Here is an 18,963-nt window from a genome sequence, read left to right as displayed (position 1 = left end):
ACAACTTTTGGTAGGCATTAAGTCTGCTATGACTGAGTATTTGTCTCGGTAGATGAGCGCCAGTCCCCCACCTTTTTTGCTAGGTCTGTCAAATCTACAGACGGAGAAACCGTCAGGTGTTGCGATGGAGAAGTCTGGTCCGGAGGATGGGTCACCCCAGCTTTCTGTTAAGAATATGAGGTCTAGTTTATAATCTTCTATGAAGTTCTGTATTTCATACTGGTGTTTGGGGAGGGATTGAGCGTTTATGAGTGCAGCATGCGATGTTCTGTGTTTTGTAGACAGCGAGTGGATGGGGTGAGTGGTGGCTTGTCATTAGTGTTTAATGTGAAAGGGCATTTGGGGCAGCAGGTGGTGGGCTGGGTAGGTAAAGTCTCCATTTTGAGACGGGGGCAGACCTGGTTGCTATTAATGGCCACTTGAATATTTTTTAGTTGCCTGCTGGTGTAGGTAAGTGGTATGCTGTGTAAATCTGGATTGGCATGGCCAGGGGGCATGGCCCTGGGCCCGGTCCAGGTGTGGATGGGAGCAGACGGGCTTACCTTTGGCGATCTAAAGGCGCGCCCGCTGTGCGTAGAGAGAGGGATCGTTTTTATGTGAGAGATCAGCTGAAGGACACCTGACTTGCCTGAGCCTATCAGAAGTTGTGAGTCACTTCCTGCATGTGCTAGGAACTTCCCTCCACACAAACCGAACAATTGGCGGTGGACCGGGGAGATGCGCAATTCAAAGCAGATTTTAAAACAAGTAAGTGCAAGCAGTAAATCAGGGCAGAGAACAAAGCAACCTTGCTTTTTTAATCAGTTGAGGAGGCATTTCTTTCTTTCGGAAGCTAGCGCCGGGACACTTCCAAGTAGCCGTTCGCTTTACAAATTAAATATAACATAACATAAATCAGCGGCTGATTGCAAATCGGAGTGATAGAGAACAAATACATTTTTTAAAAACAAGTGTATTTAAAAGTCGCACGGGTGCAAGTAAGGGAGCCCTCTCCCAGGCGCTCCTGGTCACTAAGTTGGTAGAGTTATTGTCTCACCTCAAGGATTGAGTTTGTCACTTTCCTGTTGTTTATCTAGGGTTGCTCACTTTCTGGGTTTGGAAAAAATATAGGGCCTAATTACCATAGCGGTTGGACGAGTTTCCGACCGCCATCACAGTGGGTTGGAAAATGACTGATTAGTAGTCGGCTGTTCCACCTGCCAAATTAAGATGAGGAAACATCTCCTTTTCCATTGTGGTGTGTGCTGCAGCCCAGAAAAGGGCCACAGCACAAGCTGCAGTGGAAAAGGGGATATTTGAAATACGGGATAGGGGCACTCCTAGGGGCCCCCAACTTCCCTTTCTGACAGCCTTTTCATGGCGGTCGGACTGTCATGGAAAGGCTGTCGGAAAGAGACATCGCAATCCCTACAGCGGTACCTGCACAGGCACCACCCCTATTGTATGACAGGCTCCTTGAAACTGTCGGACACGTAGGTCAGTCCCTCTGACCGCTGTGGTCGGACTGACCGCATCATGATGGATCGGTCGGACCTCCATGCTGGATGGCAGTCAGACCGCCACCAACGGACTGTCGGTGGCAGTTCGACTGCCATCCTAATCAGGCCCGTAGTCTTGGAGACGTGAAAATCTGACTCTTTCATACAAATTACAACGTAATTCCAACAATGTGTATGCTTAGTCCTCTTGTTGAATTCAACCCAATTCCAAAGAGTGTGATAAAATTAATTCCCAGAACATAATTCCTAGAATCCTAGATGGAATTTACTGCTCAGCAAGTATGACTACTTCTCATATTCGTAAATTAAAGTTAGTGATAAGTGCTGGGACATATCTGTTACCAGCTGAGGAGAATGAGGTAGCCAATGGAATGGTGGCAAAAACCGTAAAGACGCTACTCTGGCAGCTATACTCAAAGCTGATACAACATTGCATGGGTAAACTAATATTTCACTGTTCAGGGAAATACAGTCTTTGATCCTGGCAAATTTGGTGTGGATTTTTTAAAGGGAAAAATGTTATAAATGTCCCAACATATTAAGAGCCTGATTGCAAAGGCAACTTTTGAGGGTTTTGCGTTACCAGTGTTTGGCCTTGTATGCTGCTGGACCTTCTACAGTTTTTTAGTAGTAACTCTGGGCCTTATTACAAGTTTGGTGGGTCAATTGACCTCCGAACGTGTGGTGGCGGTCCACCCGCAAATTAGGAATGTGGTGGTGGACCGTCATGGGACCTCTATTGCCGCCAGGGATCCACGATCCCTGCCGTCTGAGGCCCCTAATATGCTGACATTGCCGCTGGAGCACCGCCAAGCATAGTAGGAGTTTACCCACCGCTGCACTTTTCATGGCGGTGCAACTGCCATTAAAAGTGTGGCGTGAGGAAACGAAGCCCTTGTGCCTTTGCACAATGGGGTTTATGAAGAGGGACACCCTGTCTGCATGCACACCTGTGTTCCTGCACAGAACGAAATGCACAACATTGTGCACTTCGGTCTGTTCAGGAACGTACTTTGACATTCTCATTGCAGTGCCAAATTTAAAGGCTCTGCCATTGGAACGCCAAAGAACTGCCTTCCAACAACTTAATTATGTAATCTGGTGGGTGGTCTGTTTTGGCTTTGGCAGTGTGGGAGCGTGACGGTACCCACTCTCACACCACCCTAGTCATAATAAGGCCCTACGCACAGATTGACCCTCACATTTTATGAACAAGCAAAAGGTGATAACCGTACTCAAAAGTGTTAATTAGGCACAAGTGTCAGTTATCTATATGAGCTACTCCATTTGTCAGTAGCCAAAAGCAAAAAGGACACTCAAAAGTGTAAGTTACCTTTGTGCATCAGTCTCTATGTTTTTGTACAATGGACAACTGTTGAATCAAAGTGCAGAATTTCAAAATAGATCAAATCAAAACAAATGTAAAAAGTGCATAGCTACCTCAATGGGGTTTCCCAGGACTAGTAGATATGGAAACCAGTAGATCCATTAAAAGCATATATGCATTAATTTAGGTTATATATCCTTGTGGCTCCTTATATTAATTAATCTTGTTTTCAGTCAATATTGAGTTATAGGCAAAAAAACAACCATTGAATGGGTCTCGGTTCTTTCTGTTTCCGTGAATGTTTCCAAACATCATGCCCATTTTTGAAAACAAAAAGAAGGGGCTATTTTACAAAGGAAGTCCTGAATACATGAAGTAGTACTCCTGTAGTACTACTTAATATACCTTTACGAAATTGGAATAATTTGGGAATATTCAGGAAAAATGTATATGCAATTAGTACAAATATGAGGAATGCCCCTACTTTGCCCTTTTACTAAGAGGGATTTTGAAATTTGAGGGCAAATTCTCAAAACGCATTTATCAGTGTATCAAGTATTTCTTCTTTAATAATGTTTCACACACTCATAAATCCCTTTGCAAATCTGTCCTAAAAAATCCCAGTGTTCTCAAACATCACTGACTGTGATTGGCTAAAAACCCTCTGAAAGAGTAGTCTTATTTTCCTCCATTTGATTTCTAGCTACAACATTTTCAAAAATCAAAGTAGGAAAAAAATACAAAAGGATTGTTTACGATTGATAAAACATGAAGCATTAGAGTACCGCATAGTTTTCAGGACAATAAAATCTGTCATTTTTAAGATAAAAAGAAACACTGCTGATGGTTGAACTTTGAGAGGAATTGGAAAACAAAGAAGAAGCACAGACGGGTAGTCGAATCTGAATTATTCATAAATAGTTTACTCTTGTGGGGCCGGATCATAATGGGCTTTGCTGGCACACTGGAACTGAGTGCTTCTTTTATACCCTGCAGTGTGCAAAGTGAATTTATTTATCTCAATATTTCTCAGAGGAGGAGATTTATTTCACATTCTACAGTTCACAAAGAGAATAAAGCAAACTTTGCTCACTGTTTCTGATATGTACCACTTGATAATAAATCACTAACTCAGAGAAATATCTGGTTAAAGTAATTCATGTTATACACTGCATGTGGATAAAACAGACGCTAGGTTCTGCGCTTTATCAGTAAAGCCCCGTTAGTCCTACCGACCAGGGAGGTATGCTTAAAGAATAGGCCTTCATGCCTGACCAAGTCCCTGGCCTGAACAGAACCAACACACCCCACCCTTTGCACAAGGTTAGGGTATTTCACAAAATCCTCTCTGACCCATGTGTATAGGTCTAGCAGGTTTTTGTAGAACTCCACTGTGAGAAATTCGGTTGCTGGTTGAATGAAGGCCACCCTTGATCAAGCAACAGCCACAGTCCCAATTAGGGTGAACGTCTAAGGTCACTAAATGAACCTGTGCGCAACCCTCTGGTAGATTGGCACAAAAGCAGTCAGGCTTAACTTAGAGGTAATGTGTAAAGTATGTATGCAGCACACAACAGTAATAAAGGGAAAACACAACACAAGAAAAATCTTACACCAATTTAGAAAAATAGAGAACGGTTTAAGAAATAATATGAAAACAAAACAAACAAAAATCCAATCAGTAGAATTTTTTAAGTTGAAGGTAAAAAATACTGCCTAAAAGATCAAAGGGCCAACTGTAGACATCGCTTGAGACTGGGGCAAAGTTGAAAAATATGGTTGATGGTGATGGAGCTTGGGTTGGGTACCAGAAGTGGATTGGTCCTGCTCGGCACTTACCTTCGGGCTTAGAACAAGTTTTGAGAAAAGTTTTAGTCACTGTGTTAGTCCTGGAATCATCATGAGAACAGGACTCTAATGGCAGGGCAAGCCTCTGAGGTTTCAGGCAGCAAGACAGTGGTTACAGATGCTTCAAGACAATCTTCTGAAGTGCACAGAAGGCAGCCCTTAGAGAGTCCTTCCACTGGTCCAGAAACTGAACTGAAAAATGGGTCGAAGGGTCCCATTTTTATACCTGCTGGCCTCCTTTGAAGTAGGAGACGTTTCTAGAGAATTACCTTTGAATCCTTGAAGTGTACTGACTCTTAGGCCCTGGCTCCTATCCAGTTGCATTAACAATGCAGGAGTGACATGTCCTTTGCGTGCAGGCAGAGCACAGCCTATTCAGTTGCATGTGGAGCTATGTCCAGCTCTGTTCCTCCATCCTGCCAGCTGATGACCTATCTGGGCACCTAACCCATCTGTTGTGAGGCTGTCTGGGAGGAATAAACAAAGTTCAATTGTCAGCTACACCTAGGGGCCCAATGAGATGTCAGATGGATCACCACCAACAGGCTGTCCGTGGTGGTCTGTCCGACATAGGAAGCACCAGTCTGACCTCTGCATTACCATGTGGTCAGTCAGACTCCTGCAGGCTGGGGGAAATACCGACGCCTCCGACAGGATCCTAGATCCCGTCAGGGCATAAGTCGGACAGATAATCCCGAAATGGTGGCGGTGTCTGCTCAGGCACCACCATCAGGCTTATGATGTCTGTTTCTGACTGCCTTGCTATGTCGGCCTTTCCGACATGAGAAGGCTGTCGGAAAGTGACTTTGGGCACCCAGCCCCATCCCCCACTGCTTCCACTATGAGGCATGGGGATCATCAGTGATAGCCCTCCAAACAACCATGCCCTGTGGCAGGCACTGCATGATGCCTGCCACACGGTGCACTGAAGTTTTAAAAGTGTATTTTTTCTATTGAAGCTGCTTGTGCTGCAGGCTGCAGCACAAGCTGCAATAGAAGACATACACTTTCCAACGGCTGTGGGGGCGGTCGTGTCATATTATGGGAAGCGTGACCGCTGATTCCTTGTTGGGTGGTCCCGTTTACGCCACACGGTAGGTCGCATGAAATAATCGGCCCTTTAGTTATGTAACCCAGGAGCAGCCTGCCGGCACCAAATAGTTGGGGAAAAAATGCTGACTTTCTAAAAGTGCAAAATACACAAATACCAAAACTGACGTGCTTTCAACAACAAAATCACTTTTCGGTAGTGGTCCAAAATGTAATTACCGTGATCCCATTTTATTCTACTATGTACATTTACTGTTTTAGAGTTCTTGCTAAAACATTTTAACAACACGTCATGAACATTAGTATACAATACCAAAAAAAGACAAATAAATTGCTACATTTCTATTTGAAAGGTCATACAAATAACAAGGAGGTTACATCATGTTTGGCATCACAAAAAATAATGCCAAAACATAAAGAAATATTTCACGAACAACAAATTATACAGAACCAAAATATGTGATAGAAAATGATGTCCCAGTTTTGTTGTGAATGTATTTCAGTTTTGGGTTTTGTGTATTTTGCAGTGTATAGTGGCCTAAACATACTGACAAACAATAGGCCCAACCCCTAGCCCATTATCTAACTTTGTAAAAGTGGCATTTTCAACCTTGAACTTGAAAATTCCACTTTACCATGAAAATGGGTTTTTAATGACAATGTTCTCTTACACAAAACATGAAAGGTCTGCCTGTTCCCAATCAAACGTTAGCACATATTAAATGTAAAAAGGCAACCCAATGTTATCTTATGGGAGAGGTAGGTTTCACAGTAGCAAAAAACGAATTTAGGAATTTTTCAATACCAGGAAATGTAAAAGTCTATGTCCAACCTTTTAATTACAAGGCAGCCTGTCCTATGGGCTACCTTGGCCCTACCTTAGGGGTGTCTCTAGGTAATAAAAGGGCTTGGCAAGAGGATTATATTGCAAAGTTGAATTGGCATTTTAAACTGCATTCAGGCTGCGATGGCATTCATGTGGCATGTTTTAAAGGAACTCCTTAAGTAGGTGGCACAGTGAGTACTGGTGGCCCACTAGTAGCATTTAACTTACAGGCCTTGGATATAACAATGAATTATACCAATCAGGTGTAAGTCCTTGCCATGTTTTATGGAGCAAGTACAAGCATGTTAGCACTGGTTAGTAGTAATAAAGTGCACAGAGTCCTAAAGCCAACAAAAACAAATTCATCAAAAGGTTTGAGTGTGACCCTACAGAGAGGGCTAAGTGCAGCACTCACCTTGGCCAATCAAAGTGTGGGGACCATTTATTGTCAACAAACAGCTAACAATTGTCCATGGCAGTTCCCAGTGCAGCTTTCCAATCAAGTTCAAACATGGCAGTTGGACAGGGACATCTGTCAACTTTGCTGGTCATCCTTGCTCTACTGCTTCTTCTGGTACATGGAAGACCAAAGCATCTGGAAACTAACCCATGGGCCTGTTCACTATTTTGGTTGGATCTCCTCTCACTAGTCTTCTTCATCCTTCACCCTCCAAATAATCAGAGTGAAGGGGGCTAAGGACATGTGACAAACACTTCAGTTCCCTGTTCACAATTATGAACTGGGTCGGATAACAACTGCTCCAGTGACGTTCTTCTTTCTTTAAATGTTTATCTAGCAGAACAATACCCAGGACCTTTGGTGAAGTGGGATTTTTGGGGCAAACATTTCTCACAGCCCTTTACTAAGGCCCGGATGGGGGCACAAGTTGTGTCTATGGGTTATGACAACCCCCAAGGATTACTAACAAATATATACATTTAAAAAAATAAATAGGAATGCTTTGTAGGGCTTTTCTGCTACACACAATCAAACAGTAATTAAAAAATACACCCAACCCTGCCAGTGCACATCAATTCCATAGTGCAGATCCCCTAAACTACATAATGGGATTCCAGAAACCCTTCTCCAGCCTGATTTGGCCCTGCAGCATCCCAAGCTTTTCTAGCAGTGAAATCCATTCACAATTCTGCCAATACCCCTCACAGCTGACATGTAGCACCCTGTGCAATCTCAGCACTGAGGTCCACACAAAGCTGTGCCAATTATCCTTGTTTCTGTTTCCCTTTAAATCTGATTTATGAAAATGAAAGTAGGTAACAGCAAGCCACTTTCCACCCCGATGCATCTGAAATAGAAAGGTGTTAACCAGTGGCAGATGGTGATCTTTGAAAGTGGTGATGTGTAATGCCCGTCAGGAGTTCACCTCATTGTATTCAAAATTTGCCTTCAGAATACCCTATATGTGCAATGTTATGTTATTTGTTAGGGGTGTTTACCACAAATGAGTTGTTAGTTTGTGAGTGCAAGCATCTCAAAAAAAGTGAAAGACTGGTCTCACACACCACCTGATGTCATGCTTCATCATTGAACAGTTCTCGTCCTTTATAAACTTGGTTTGATAGAGGGCAGGCATACACCTGAAGACATGGATGCACTTCTAAAGCTAAGTGGGGGCCTTTACAAAAATGTGAAGTTAAAAAGCCATTACAGATGTCATACTTATTTTAATGTAACTGGCATCTCTACTGTGTTTAAAAACAATGGTCGGTGTGATGGGAATTCTATTGTCCCCCCACCGTACTATAAGTGGTACGAATGTTTCTGCCTGCTGGCCCCAAAGGGTCTGTGGCATTCATAAGGACCTATACTGCATAAACGGGCTCTTACAGTGCTTAGTAGGTGAGGGTTCCACGTGATGGTGAGAGCAGTTTCACTCGCCACTGTGTATGCGACTAAATGTAACGTCAGTAGTAAAAGAAAAGAAAAGTAAAGGCAAGACACAAGTGATACAATAAAAAGTCTGGCAAAGGTCATCCGGTACACTGCATACTCATGCAAGTAATAAGTGCGTGGCTATGAGTGCATCCAGTAGTGTCATTCATCTGTGCACTTAGAAAAAACGGGGGACATGGTTCCCAATGCTTACCCTAACAAATGGACCTACTAGCCCCATAGGAGAGAGAGGAGGGGAGACCCTTTGGTCAAGCACTATATAAGTAGGAGAAATTAAAGAGAAATCCCTTGGGGGAGTTTGAAAGCATGTCCCAGGATGATCTGGATCCTGTTGTTAACAACTGATGTCACCAGCTAGTCAAACTTCTTTGGCAAATTATCAAGGATAGCGAACACATTCATCCATCCCAGCCATACTCTTACTGTAAGGGGTGCCCCTTTATAACAAGAATTTTACAATATACCCGCACTAGACGTTTGCTATTGATACTCTATATATACCATTGGTGGCCTGTATATCAATAATTACCTCCAGTAATTCAGATCCACCGTGTTATCAAGGATTGCTTCCCCCAACCCAACCCCTCTGCCTCTAATATGCTATAGCGGCCCTCTCTGAGCAAAGAATTGCATCCAATATATTGCCACCAGCATTTTGCCATTGGTGTCACCTTACGTAAATTATTACTTCCAATGTTATAGGGTCTACATCATACCTTGGGTGCCCTCCCTTATGCAAACAATTTCCTGCAATGACCAATTGTCAGCATTTTGCTGTGGGTGCTCCATGCCAAGAATTTCATTCAGTATGCAAGTGAATGCCTTTTTCCACTGGGGCCGCTCTGCCACAAATTACTTCAAGTATGGCAGGGCCTGCATTTTGCATGGATGCCTTTCCTTATGCCAATAATTATTTCGAATACACAAACAGCAGCATTGCACCACGGATGCCACCATAAACCCAGAATTATATTGAGTATGCAATGGCCAGCGGTAGATTCACAATCATAAAACATGCAAACAAACACACTCTTACGCTCACTTATACTCACTCCCACTCACATTCACTCTCTCCCTCCTCTCTCACTCTAACTGACGTTCTCTCACTCATTTTTATTCACTCACTCCCATTTAGTATCACCCACAAATGTACTCATATTCACTGGTTCTCACTCTCACAAGCACACACACTTACTGACTCTGTGACCTGGTGCAACTGCACCTGCTACACCATTGATACATCTATATCCTTGACACTCTTTCACTTCCTCTCATAATCTCCAATCACTCACTCCTTCTAAAACACTAACACTCCTTCACTCACTCCTCACACTCACTTTCACTTATTCATACAGACTCAAATTCTCGCTAACTTTCACTCTCATTGACAATCTCAAACATACTCTCACACATACTTTCATTCATTCTCATTGACTCTCGATCACTCACAAACATACTCGCAAGCACATACCCAAATTCACAGAGAAACTAAATTTTTGTTTACTGACGTTGCTTTCTTTACTGGCAACTCAGAGCCTCTATGCCAGTAGCGGAGCAGGAATCGGTCACTGGACATTGGAACCAGCAGGCCACGATTGCCAACGGGGAGCCAGACAGATCAGCAAAGTAAGGTTTGAAAAGGGGAAGACTCGCCTCAATCCTTCTCCCAGCTTCTTGATGGAACTGAAAGCACAGCCCTATAAGAAGCTGAGATAGCTCTGCAAATCCTGCCCCTGCTCCCTGTAGCTTCTTATTGGCCCAAGGGATGCATTGATGTGTGCCCCTAGAGCCACATTTTAGCAGATATATTTGTTCGGTCTGCGGCCTGAAAAGCAGGTCTGCTAAATAAAACAGATTGTGCCCATTTGAAGGGAATCATGGTTGACCTACGCCCCTCACATATCCAATATCCAGTGCTGTGTTTTTTTAACAACGCTCTGTAAATGGGTCCTTGCTCAGCCCCTCAGCCCTCTCCTCCTCCTACTCCTGTCATCAATGGCCTGAAGACGAGACAGAGTGAGCTAACCTATCGGGAGCAGCATATTTATGTAACCCGTGCTCAGCGACAAAACAGATGTCAAGGGCTGCTAAATCAAGCAGAGACCAGATTTCCAGAGCATGTTTGGGGATAGAGTGGGCGTTAAAATATATGGCATTCAGTTTTACAGCAGATCTGCCCGTACTGGAAAGATTGAGGCTAGGGGGGGTGGGGGGGGGGGGGGGCGGAAATCTCCGTCCGATCAGTGGGACTAGCGAAGTGAGAAATTTGAGGGCATCTAGCTATTTCAGCTACTAGAGTTCCGGTGGATTTGATTTGAGAGGTGTTTAACTTTTTAATTTCTTCGCTAGAATATCTAAAAATAGTCATGTTTTCAGATAGATAGAGGTTAAAATAGGGGATATACTACCGGAGTGAAACATGCAGGGGTCCTCACGTCTGGCGTCGTTCAGGCGTAGACGGGCTTGCCTTTGGCGCGCCGCTGCTTGCGTCCACGCCCTGCTCCAATTAAAATAGAAAATGAGCAGGGTAAAGCTAGAGCGCAAGTCTATACTTACGGTGATCCCACCGGAAGTGTAATAATGCCAGGAACAGACCCTCCGTACAAACAGCACAAGCTGTGACGAACCGGGGTCGATGGCAGGGGATGAACAAAGAAGCAGTGTATTTGAGGCACAATTTTTCCTTGTAATTTCCAGTTTTAGAATGCTCTGAGTTTCATTGGCGTGTTTGCAGTATATAAACTTGAGGTATTTGGTGAGACCAGAGAGTGAACTAAATTAGACATTAAATAGAAATGGAACTTGATTGATCTTTGAGGTAGTTTCAGCTTGATTCTGAAAGGTCAAGTATGAGCGAAGCAAGATGATACTAGATTTGTCACAGACGGAAGTAGAGATCCAATCAGGGTACTTGCATTCATGCCAATGTCCTGTAGTGTCTCTAGTAGGCAGTGGTGGTGAACTTGTTTGAATGCAATGCTGCATCACCATTCCTGTCCAAGTGAACTTCAGAACATCTCTCTCGCTGATCATTTTTAATCCCATTACTCTTCCAGGGCAGAACCCATTGTGATGATCTGAGAGCAAATGTATTCCTCATTGAAGTTTTTGATGAGTGAATGCTGCCCTTTCACAATGTTTCCTAAGGTGCAAGTTTTTGAAAATCGGTCTGTAAGTGTCAAGGGATGATGTGTTGTGATTTTTCTTGATGAATGGCCTCATGTAAGTTGTCCTGAGTTCTCAGTGAGCAGTTTTGCCTATATGGAATATTGTTATCCCTGGGGCTGCTGCAGCATTACATAGGATTGTGTTCTTGAATGATTGTGTAGACACGGGTCTAAAGGAGAAACAACATTGTGATAGTGAGGTGAAATTTTAACTACCAAGAACCAAAGTTCACGTTATTTCAGATGAAGTTCTAAAATTATAGCTTTGGCTAAATATTGGTCTCTTACATACTCTCCTATGTAGTTAAAAGAGATTGTTGACTCTTTGTAGGGGTCACTTCATGGTGTGAATTTTTGTGAGAATCTGTAAAATCGGTTCTCAAGCTAGTCTATGCGTTTTTCTACCCACCCGTCTATGCCATTACTCCTTCACAGCCTAAATATTGAGATTATATATCCCATCAGTTATTTGGCACTCTTCACCACTTTGGGATGAAAAGAAAATGCTGAACCAAAATCGCATCATATGGTGATAACCATGCAACAAACTTCGAAAATTCCCCATTTCTTACAAATTTAAAAGACGCTTCCACTACAAGGCCGCCAGGATATTCCAAGTACTCAGAATTCGTCGAGACATAAAGAGTCTGTGCTTCTGGGCCTGAACTCAGGCTGGGCCCTGGCTTAGACGCGCACCAATGTTAGAACTGAGTTTGTTTGCAATCATGGCCCATACACTACAGCATTTTTCTCGTTCATAGAAAAAAGATATCTCGAATTCATACAGGAGAACATTGACTTGCAAGCTCCATTTCAATCTGAATTTGAGAATTTCAGAAAATATTTGTGCGCTGAAACACTCTCAAAACTGAGATTCTAGTGACTTCTCCAAAATGAAGCACGCTGGCAAAATTTAAAAAAAAATATTTAGATGCAGTTTTTATTACACTTGTCCCTTATTTTCATGTTTTGAAACCAAATAATGAAGTCATCCAGCACAGCTAATGTACTTTCTTGTTTAGATTGGACTGTAATAGTGTTGTCTTCACACTATAATGCTAATAACCATTTGAATTGAAATCGGATTACATTGAGTATTTTAAGAGGATGTGGCAGTCTGAAGTCAATGACAGAAAAGTGGTACCAGCCCTTAAAGATTTTAAATTACTGAGGGTTAATTACACGCACCAGGAGAATATCTCATTAAAACTATATGTGAGTAAGTATATTTATATTAACTGAGATTGCTTAACTTCTCTTTTCTTACTATCCTGACATTCTTGGATCTCTTCATCTACTTTTTATTGACCAGAACCTTACTAACCATCACATTTGCTTGCTTTCTTTTAAGTCTGGGGAATAATTGTGAAGGAAACAAGGATATCATTAACAACAGACAAAATAATATGCTGCAAGAAAATATATGTTAAAACGTATTTTATTTATTATGATTTGCATTAACTGATAGCACACCATTATAACTTTATCACTTCTAACAGGATTCTGAGCTCCAAGGAGCGTGGCACAAAGTAAACCTTACTACTAGGTTGAGGTGGTAAAAGTTTCAACTCAATAATCTGTCTGGAAAATTCAATTTTTACTGCATATATTTGTGTCTATCATAGCAGTTTTACAACTATTTGATAATATATTCCTACTTTATACTGGATGCACAATTCCAAATGGCCAGTAGGAAGCAAGACAGCGTATTTCGGTGAGATATTACTGGAAAAATACATCGATTGCCTGATCACTCATTTTCAATTTACTTATTAACAGACCAAACCTAGCCTACCCTCCACTCTGATTATGTGTGTAATCTCTGCATGCTTTTGATCATGATTTCTCTGCATGCTTTGATGTTCATTTTGCTGCATGAAATCTTTTTTAGTTTACAGCTGTGTTCTCTAAACATACTGGGGAATTTAATGTGTTATAATGCAGTTTTACCAAAGGGTGATTTTAATGAACCTCGATCATTGTTCAAGTACTTACAATTTGAAATTTCTGTTCCCTTTTTTGTGAATCCTTATTTCAAGATTCCAAGTCAATTCAAGAGAAAATTGCAGAGGCAATTGAAAACACAGAGATTCTCAGAGCTGAGCCAGAACCCAGTGATTCTAGTACAGATGAGGAGGATAATCTGATGAGTACTGCTCAGGAAAATACTGAAGGTAAGCTCAAGGAGACGTATTTCTGTATTTGAGAGAGTATTGTAGGACAGTAGATTATTATTTAGGTTATTCAAGTGTCCATCTAAACAGGTAAGGCCATCCTTTGCTAGATGCCACACAAATTAAATTAAATAAACATATGCTAACTCCCTCGTAATGTGACACAAAGTAGTCAGACTTAAAATAAATCAAATTTGCAAAGTATTTAAGCAGTGCTGAAACAGTACAAAAAATCTCATAAAACTCAAGCATGCTCAGCAACCTGTTTTAAAATAAAGATACAAAGTTTATGAATAAAATGGCAACAATCAATCAAGGAAACCATAGAAATTAATTTTTGAAGAATTAAAGTGAAAAAGCAGCAAGAAAAATGAAGCACCCAAGGTAAGTCACAGTAAGTATTGGTTGCAGTAGACCAGGAACAAAGTGCAATTTTAGGTAAACCTTAATTGACCTCAAGTTGGATACCCCAAGTGGATTGATCCCAGTGAAAGTCTGAAAGGGGTTCTAAGTCCTGATTCAGAAAGTGAATTTGTCACTTTTTGATTAAAAAAAATTGACAAGTCTTCCAAGTCCCTTTGCATAATGGGACTTTGTTAATATTTGAGAAAAAAATTCCTTTTCGCAGGGACCATATCTGAAACTTTATGTACCACCTTGTAACCGAAGGCCATATACCTGAAGCTGGTTGGTCCCGCTGAGGATCTTGAGCTTTTAAGGTTTCTAAGGGCCTTACTAAGAGTTTGGCGGTCCATGGACCACCAGACTTGTGGTGGCCTTGCGGTCCATCCACTGCTGCACTGGTGGTACGACTCTTGTATTATAAGTTTAGGATTGGACTGACATTTGACTGCCGCAACTGCTAGGGAACCGCATTCCCTGGTGTTGGCATGGCGGTCAGGGGCACAGAATATGCTAGTAGTGCTGCTGCGGCAGCACAATGCATATTTTGAGTACTGCCATGTAAAAGTTGGCAGTGGGGAAACAAATGGGTCCTACAGGACCTCCCTTGCCCCATGCAGGTAGGTGCATGTGCCCCCCTGTTGAAGGCATCTCCTAGTTCCAGCACTGCATGGACTTCATAGTCCATGCCATGCTGGAACGCAATGTGGCTTTCCCATGGCGGGGTAGCATTAAAAGCTCATTGAGTCTTATTACTGCACTGCTGCGGGACCTCCATGCTTCCCGCCCACCAGACAACGATTTGTATCGTACTATGGCAGGCGGGCAGCGGTCGTGTTTGGCAGTGTGAGAGCGGGTCTGTGGTTAACCGCCCTGCTCCTGCACTGCCAAACTCGTAATAAGGCACTAAGTCCCAACTCAGAATGGGACTTAGTTTTGGAGGTGAAGAGATCTCTGCACAGGATGAAGCTCAGATCCAATCCGATGCACGGTACTTCCAGTTAGATACTTTTTCCATCAGGTACCCCTGAAGCTCTGAAAGAAAACTTTTTGAAAGATCCGGTCTTTCTTATCATGCCCAAATAACCACAGGAGTATAATTCTCCCCAGGACCTCATAGGAAAGCACATAGAGACTCCGTGGATATTAGGCAGAAGCAAAGAGTATTGACCAGTTGCCTCTGGTTTACTGGGATTCTACACAGGAATGCTCTTTTTAGCTTTTTTGTTTTAATGGAGCTACCCAAAAGATCCCTCTTGTAATCCTTGGAGATCTTTCTGGTCTTTGATTTCAAGTGGAAGGGGTTTAGGCTCCTCAGGTCTTTTTCACAGGTCACAAATGATGAATGCAGCAGGACCAGCCCTCCTGCTATTTTTTCACAAGTCCAGCTGTGTTCTGAGGAACGCTGTGTGAGGATCTAGCTTTGAACGTTTCACCTGCTTGTAGGTCAAGGACAATTTAAGTAACATCTAGTCCCTCTGACCAATGGAGTAAATGCTCCCAGCCCCTGGCTTACTGACATTTTCAGAAGTTCATGTTTGCCTTTCTGCAAACAGGTCCAAAATGTTATGTGACAGGGTAAAATTAATGATGACCAAAGTCTTCAATCATACTAAACTTGAGCTCTGTGAACTGGTGGTGTGTCAAGGAGTATAATATGGAAAGGTACTAGTGGCCTTCTATATCTAACACAATAATGTAGTTTGAAGCAGGCACTTGACCCACAAACTCAAATGAGTCAGACGTCTGGTAAGATAAAGCAGGGTCCTTCAGTAAACAAAGAGGGGCTGCACAAGAATTGTGATCTGGACCTTTTTGATCCCTTTGAAAGGTGTTTAAGGTTTTACATGAGCCTCAGACAGGTCTGTCATGCAGGATGTGTACTGTTGTGCCAACAGGAGGTGCATCAGCCGCTAACCTGAATATTCTGCATCACACCTGCCATGCAGGTCAACCTGTAAATCAACACGGTCTATTGTGTGGCCCCTGAAAGGAATTTCACACCACTTACAGGCAGGGCTTCAGCTGCAGACAATGGGAAATAATATTGTATTGTATTGTATTGTAATTGCATTTATATAGCTCTTACTACCCCTGATGAGGCGTCAAAACGCTTTTTCGGCGGGTAGCACGCTACTCCGGGACCCACAGAGGATTAGTGTTGAATTAGTATAGTGAAACATGCAAGTACATTTTAAGTGGTGGATAGGTTAGTCAGTTATTTGGATTTGGAATGATAGCAGAAGGATAGAGTAGGACAAAGGTTTGTATTTATTTATCGCTCGCTTGTTGACGCATGCTATTCAGGGAGCCTATAAAGGAAGAGTGGTGAATTAATATGGTGAAATATGAGGTAATTTCAGTGGTGGATATTAGTCTGTTACTTGGAGTGAGAAGGATAGCGGATGGATAGAAGGGGAAGAAAGATTTTCATTCATATAGCACTTGTTACCCCTGATGTGTGTTGAAGCGCTTTTTTGGCGAGTAGCACGCCACTCCAGAACCCATAAAGGAGGATTAGTGTTGAAAATTAGTATAGTATAAACATGAAATAATTTGAGTAGTAGATATGCTATTCAGTTATTTGTGCAGTATATTAGTATAGTTGAATATGGGATATGGAATTTGAGAAGTGAACATGTTAGTCTGTTAATTTTGATAGAAAAAGGATAGTGGAGGGATAAAAGAGTGAAAGATTTTTTTTTTTAAGTCAACGGATGGAAGGATCATTATATATTTGTTAGTGATAAAAGGTGGATTGTTAGGTGTAATTACAGCAGGGAGAGTGTGTCTGAGTGCGACGTAGTTATTTATGGTGTTGATTGGCGTTGTGTTAGTAATGAGTGTATTGGTTAGTGGTATAGGATAGAGTTGTGTACTGTTTGTGGGTGGGTGATGGTGGATATGTGTGGTAGTTGGGATAGTAGGGTGTGTAGACGTGGTTTGGTTGGGTTGGTGGTGCATGCTGGTACATTAATCTGTGCATAGTGTTGTGCGTGGTTTATATTTGGTGTGAGTGTGTTGCTCTGTTTGTGGTTGTGGATGGTGTAGGCTGGGTATTGTTAAATGAGAAAAAGGGCAGCATTTCTGGCCCTAGTCCCGACCAGTCTCGAACAGGCCCAAACAGGCAACTACCCTTGTCCTCTCCACCCTTAACAGGCCCAAACAGGCAACTACCCTTGTCCTCTCCACCCTTAACAGGCCCAAACAGGCAACTACCCTTGTCCTCTCCACCCTTAGCCTCGACGCCCGGGCTGAGACGCCCTAAGCCTGGCCTTTTTTGTAGCCCTAGTAATCAGGTGACCCCTTCAGACAATGGAAACCCTAGCCCTAACACTATCCAATCACAACACTAGCCCTAACATCTAGAACCAATAGGAGACCTGGACCTTGCAGCCAATCTTATCCCTAGTCCAAGCACCCAATCAGTTCAAAAACCCTGATCTCTACGTCCAATAAAGGCCTTAGCCCTACCACTAGTCCCAACCCTAAGTCCAAGCAGCCAATGGTACAGGTAGCCCTAGTCCCTACTTGCAATAGAAAGCCTAACCCTACTCTTAGTCCCACAACTGGTCCAACAGCCAATCACACCAGAAGCCCTAAATAGCTACTTCCAATTAAAGGTCTAACTCTAGCCCTAGTCCCACCCTACCCCCAACAACCAATAACATAGGAAGACCTAGTCCCTACTTCCAATAGAAATCCGAACTCTAGCCCTAGTCCCAACCCTGCAATGATTGAATCACAGACCAAGAACCCAATCAGAACCCTCAAATACCCAACCAATGAGGACATTAACCCTAACCCAATAGAAACACCAGATACAACCACCAATCAGTGTACACATGTGCCAAACACCAGCACATTATATAAGGTCCCAGCAACCTCAGACAAGGTTTGCTGGCCAGGGAGTTGGAAGCTGCTTGCTCCTGTTCAGAATCTCCTAGGAGACAGACAGGCTCAATCCACAACTTTGAACTTCAGCAGGTAAAGGCTTCACTAACTCGAAATCTAACAATACTGTTTGAATAAAGATTTTTTCCTCCTGCTGGCCAAAAAAAGAACTGCGCATGCCCCAGTAAATACAGTTTAAACAGCTCAAAGAAGCACCCTCTGATGTAGAAAATCCCTGTTGCTGGGCAGGTGTGAGAGGAGGGCTCAGACTTGCCTGGTATCTGAATAGCCAATGGTCTGCTGGCCTGGGAGGTGGGGTCTAGGCAGCTGCTTGCTCCTGTTCAGAATCTATCTCCTAGGCGACAGACAGGCTCAATCCACAACTTTGGACCTCGGCAGGTAAAGGCTTCACTAACTCGAAATCTAACAATACTGTTTGAATAAAGCTTTACTCCCCCTGCTGGGCAAAAAAACGAAGTGCACAGGCCCCAGTAAATGCAGTTTGAACAGCTCACAGAAGCACCCTCTGATGTAGAAAATCCCTGTTGCTGGATAATGAGTTTAATCCAAGGTGGGCGGGTGGTGCTGTGGAGGTCTCACGGTAGCGGCTGTGATAGTCTCATAGTAGAGCCTTGAGAGTACCTGCAGCCCGTTCCTGCATGGTGTGGCATGCATAATGTTGTGCATGCCACACCACGTAGGAACAAGGGTGTAATTCCAGTAATTCCAGGGGGGCACAACATGTGCCTTACTGCACACCCCCCAGGCCCAGATTCAGTTGGGAGTCCTGTTAGCCCCCCTCCCTCACCTGCAAGTCCAAATCAGTTTTCATGGCAGGGTCCCTGCTATGAAAAGGGCCAT

The 18,963-nt window shown here is 42.9% G+C and overlaps 1 protein-coding gene across 3 annotated transcripts in view; it reads left to right on the top strand.

Moving 5' to 3' along the window:
- The window catches only part of ERICH3 (glutamate rich 3), a 569,740-nt gene that overhangs the window by 479,189 nt on the left and 71,588 nt on the right, over positions 1–18,963 (top strand). For all 3 annotated transcript variants that reach the window (XM_086953866.1, XM_086953868.1, XM_086953865.1), the window contains one exon: positions 13,672–13,806. In XM_086953866.1, coding sequence (XP_086809992.1) covers positions 13,672–13,806 — 135 coding nt within the window. The remainder of the gene's footprint in view (positions 1–13,671; positions 13,807–18,963) is intronic.

This window comes from Lissotriton vulgaris, chromosome 1_1 (assembly GCF_964263255.1).
Source record: "Lissotriton vulgaris chromosome 1_1, aLisVul1.2, whole genome shotgun sequence".
Classification (NCBI taxonomy): domain Eukaryota; kingdom Metazoa; phylum Chordata; class Amphibia; order Caudata; family Salamandridae; genus Lissotriton; species Lissotriton vulgaris.
This window is presented reverse-complemented; position numbering and strand designations above follow the sequence as displayed.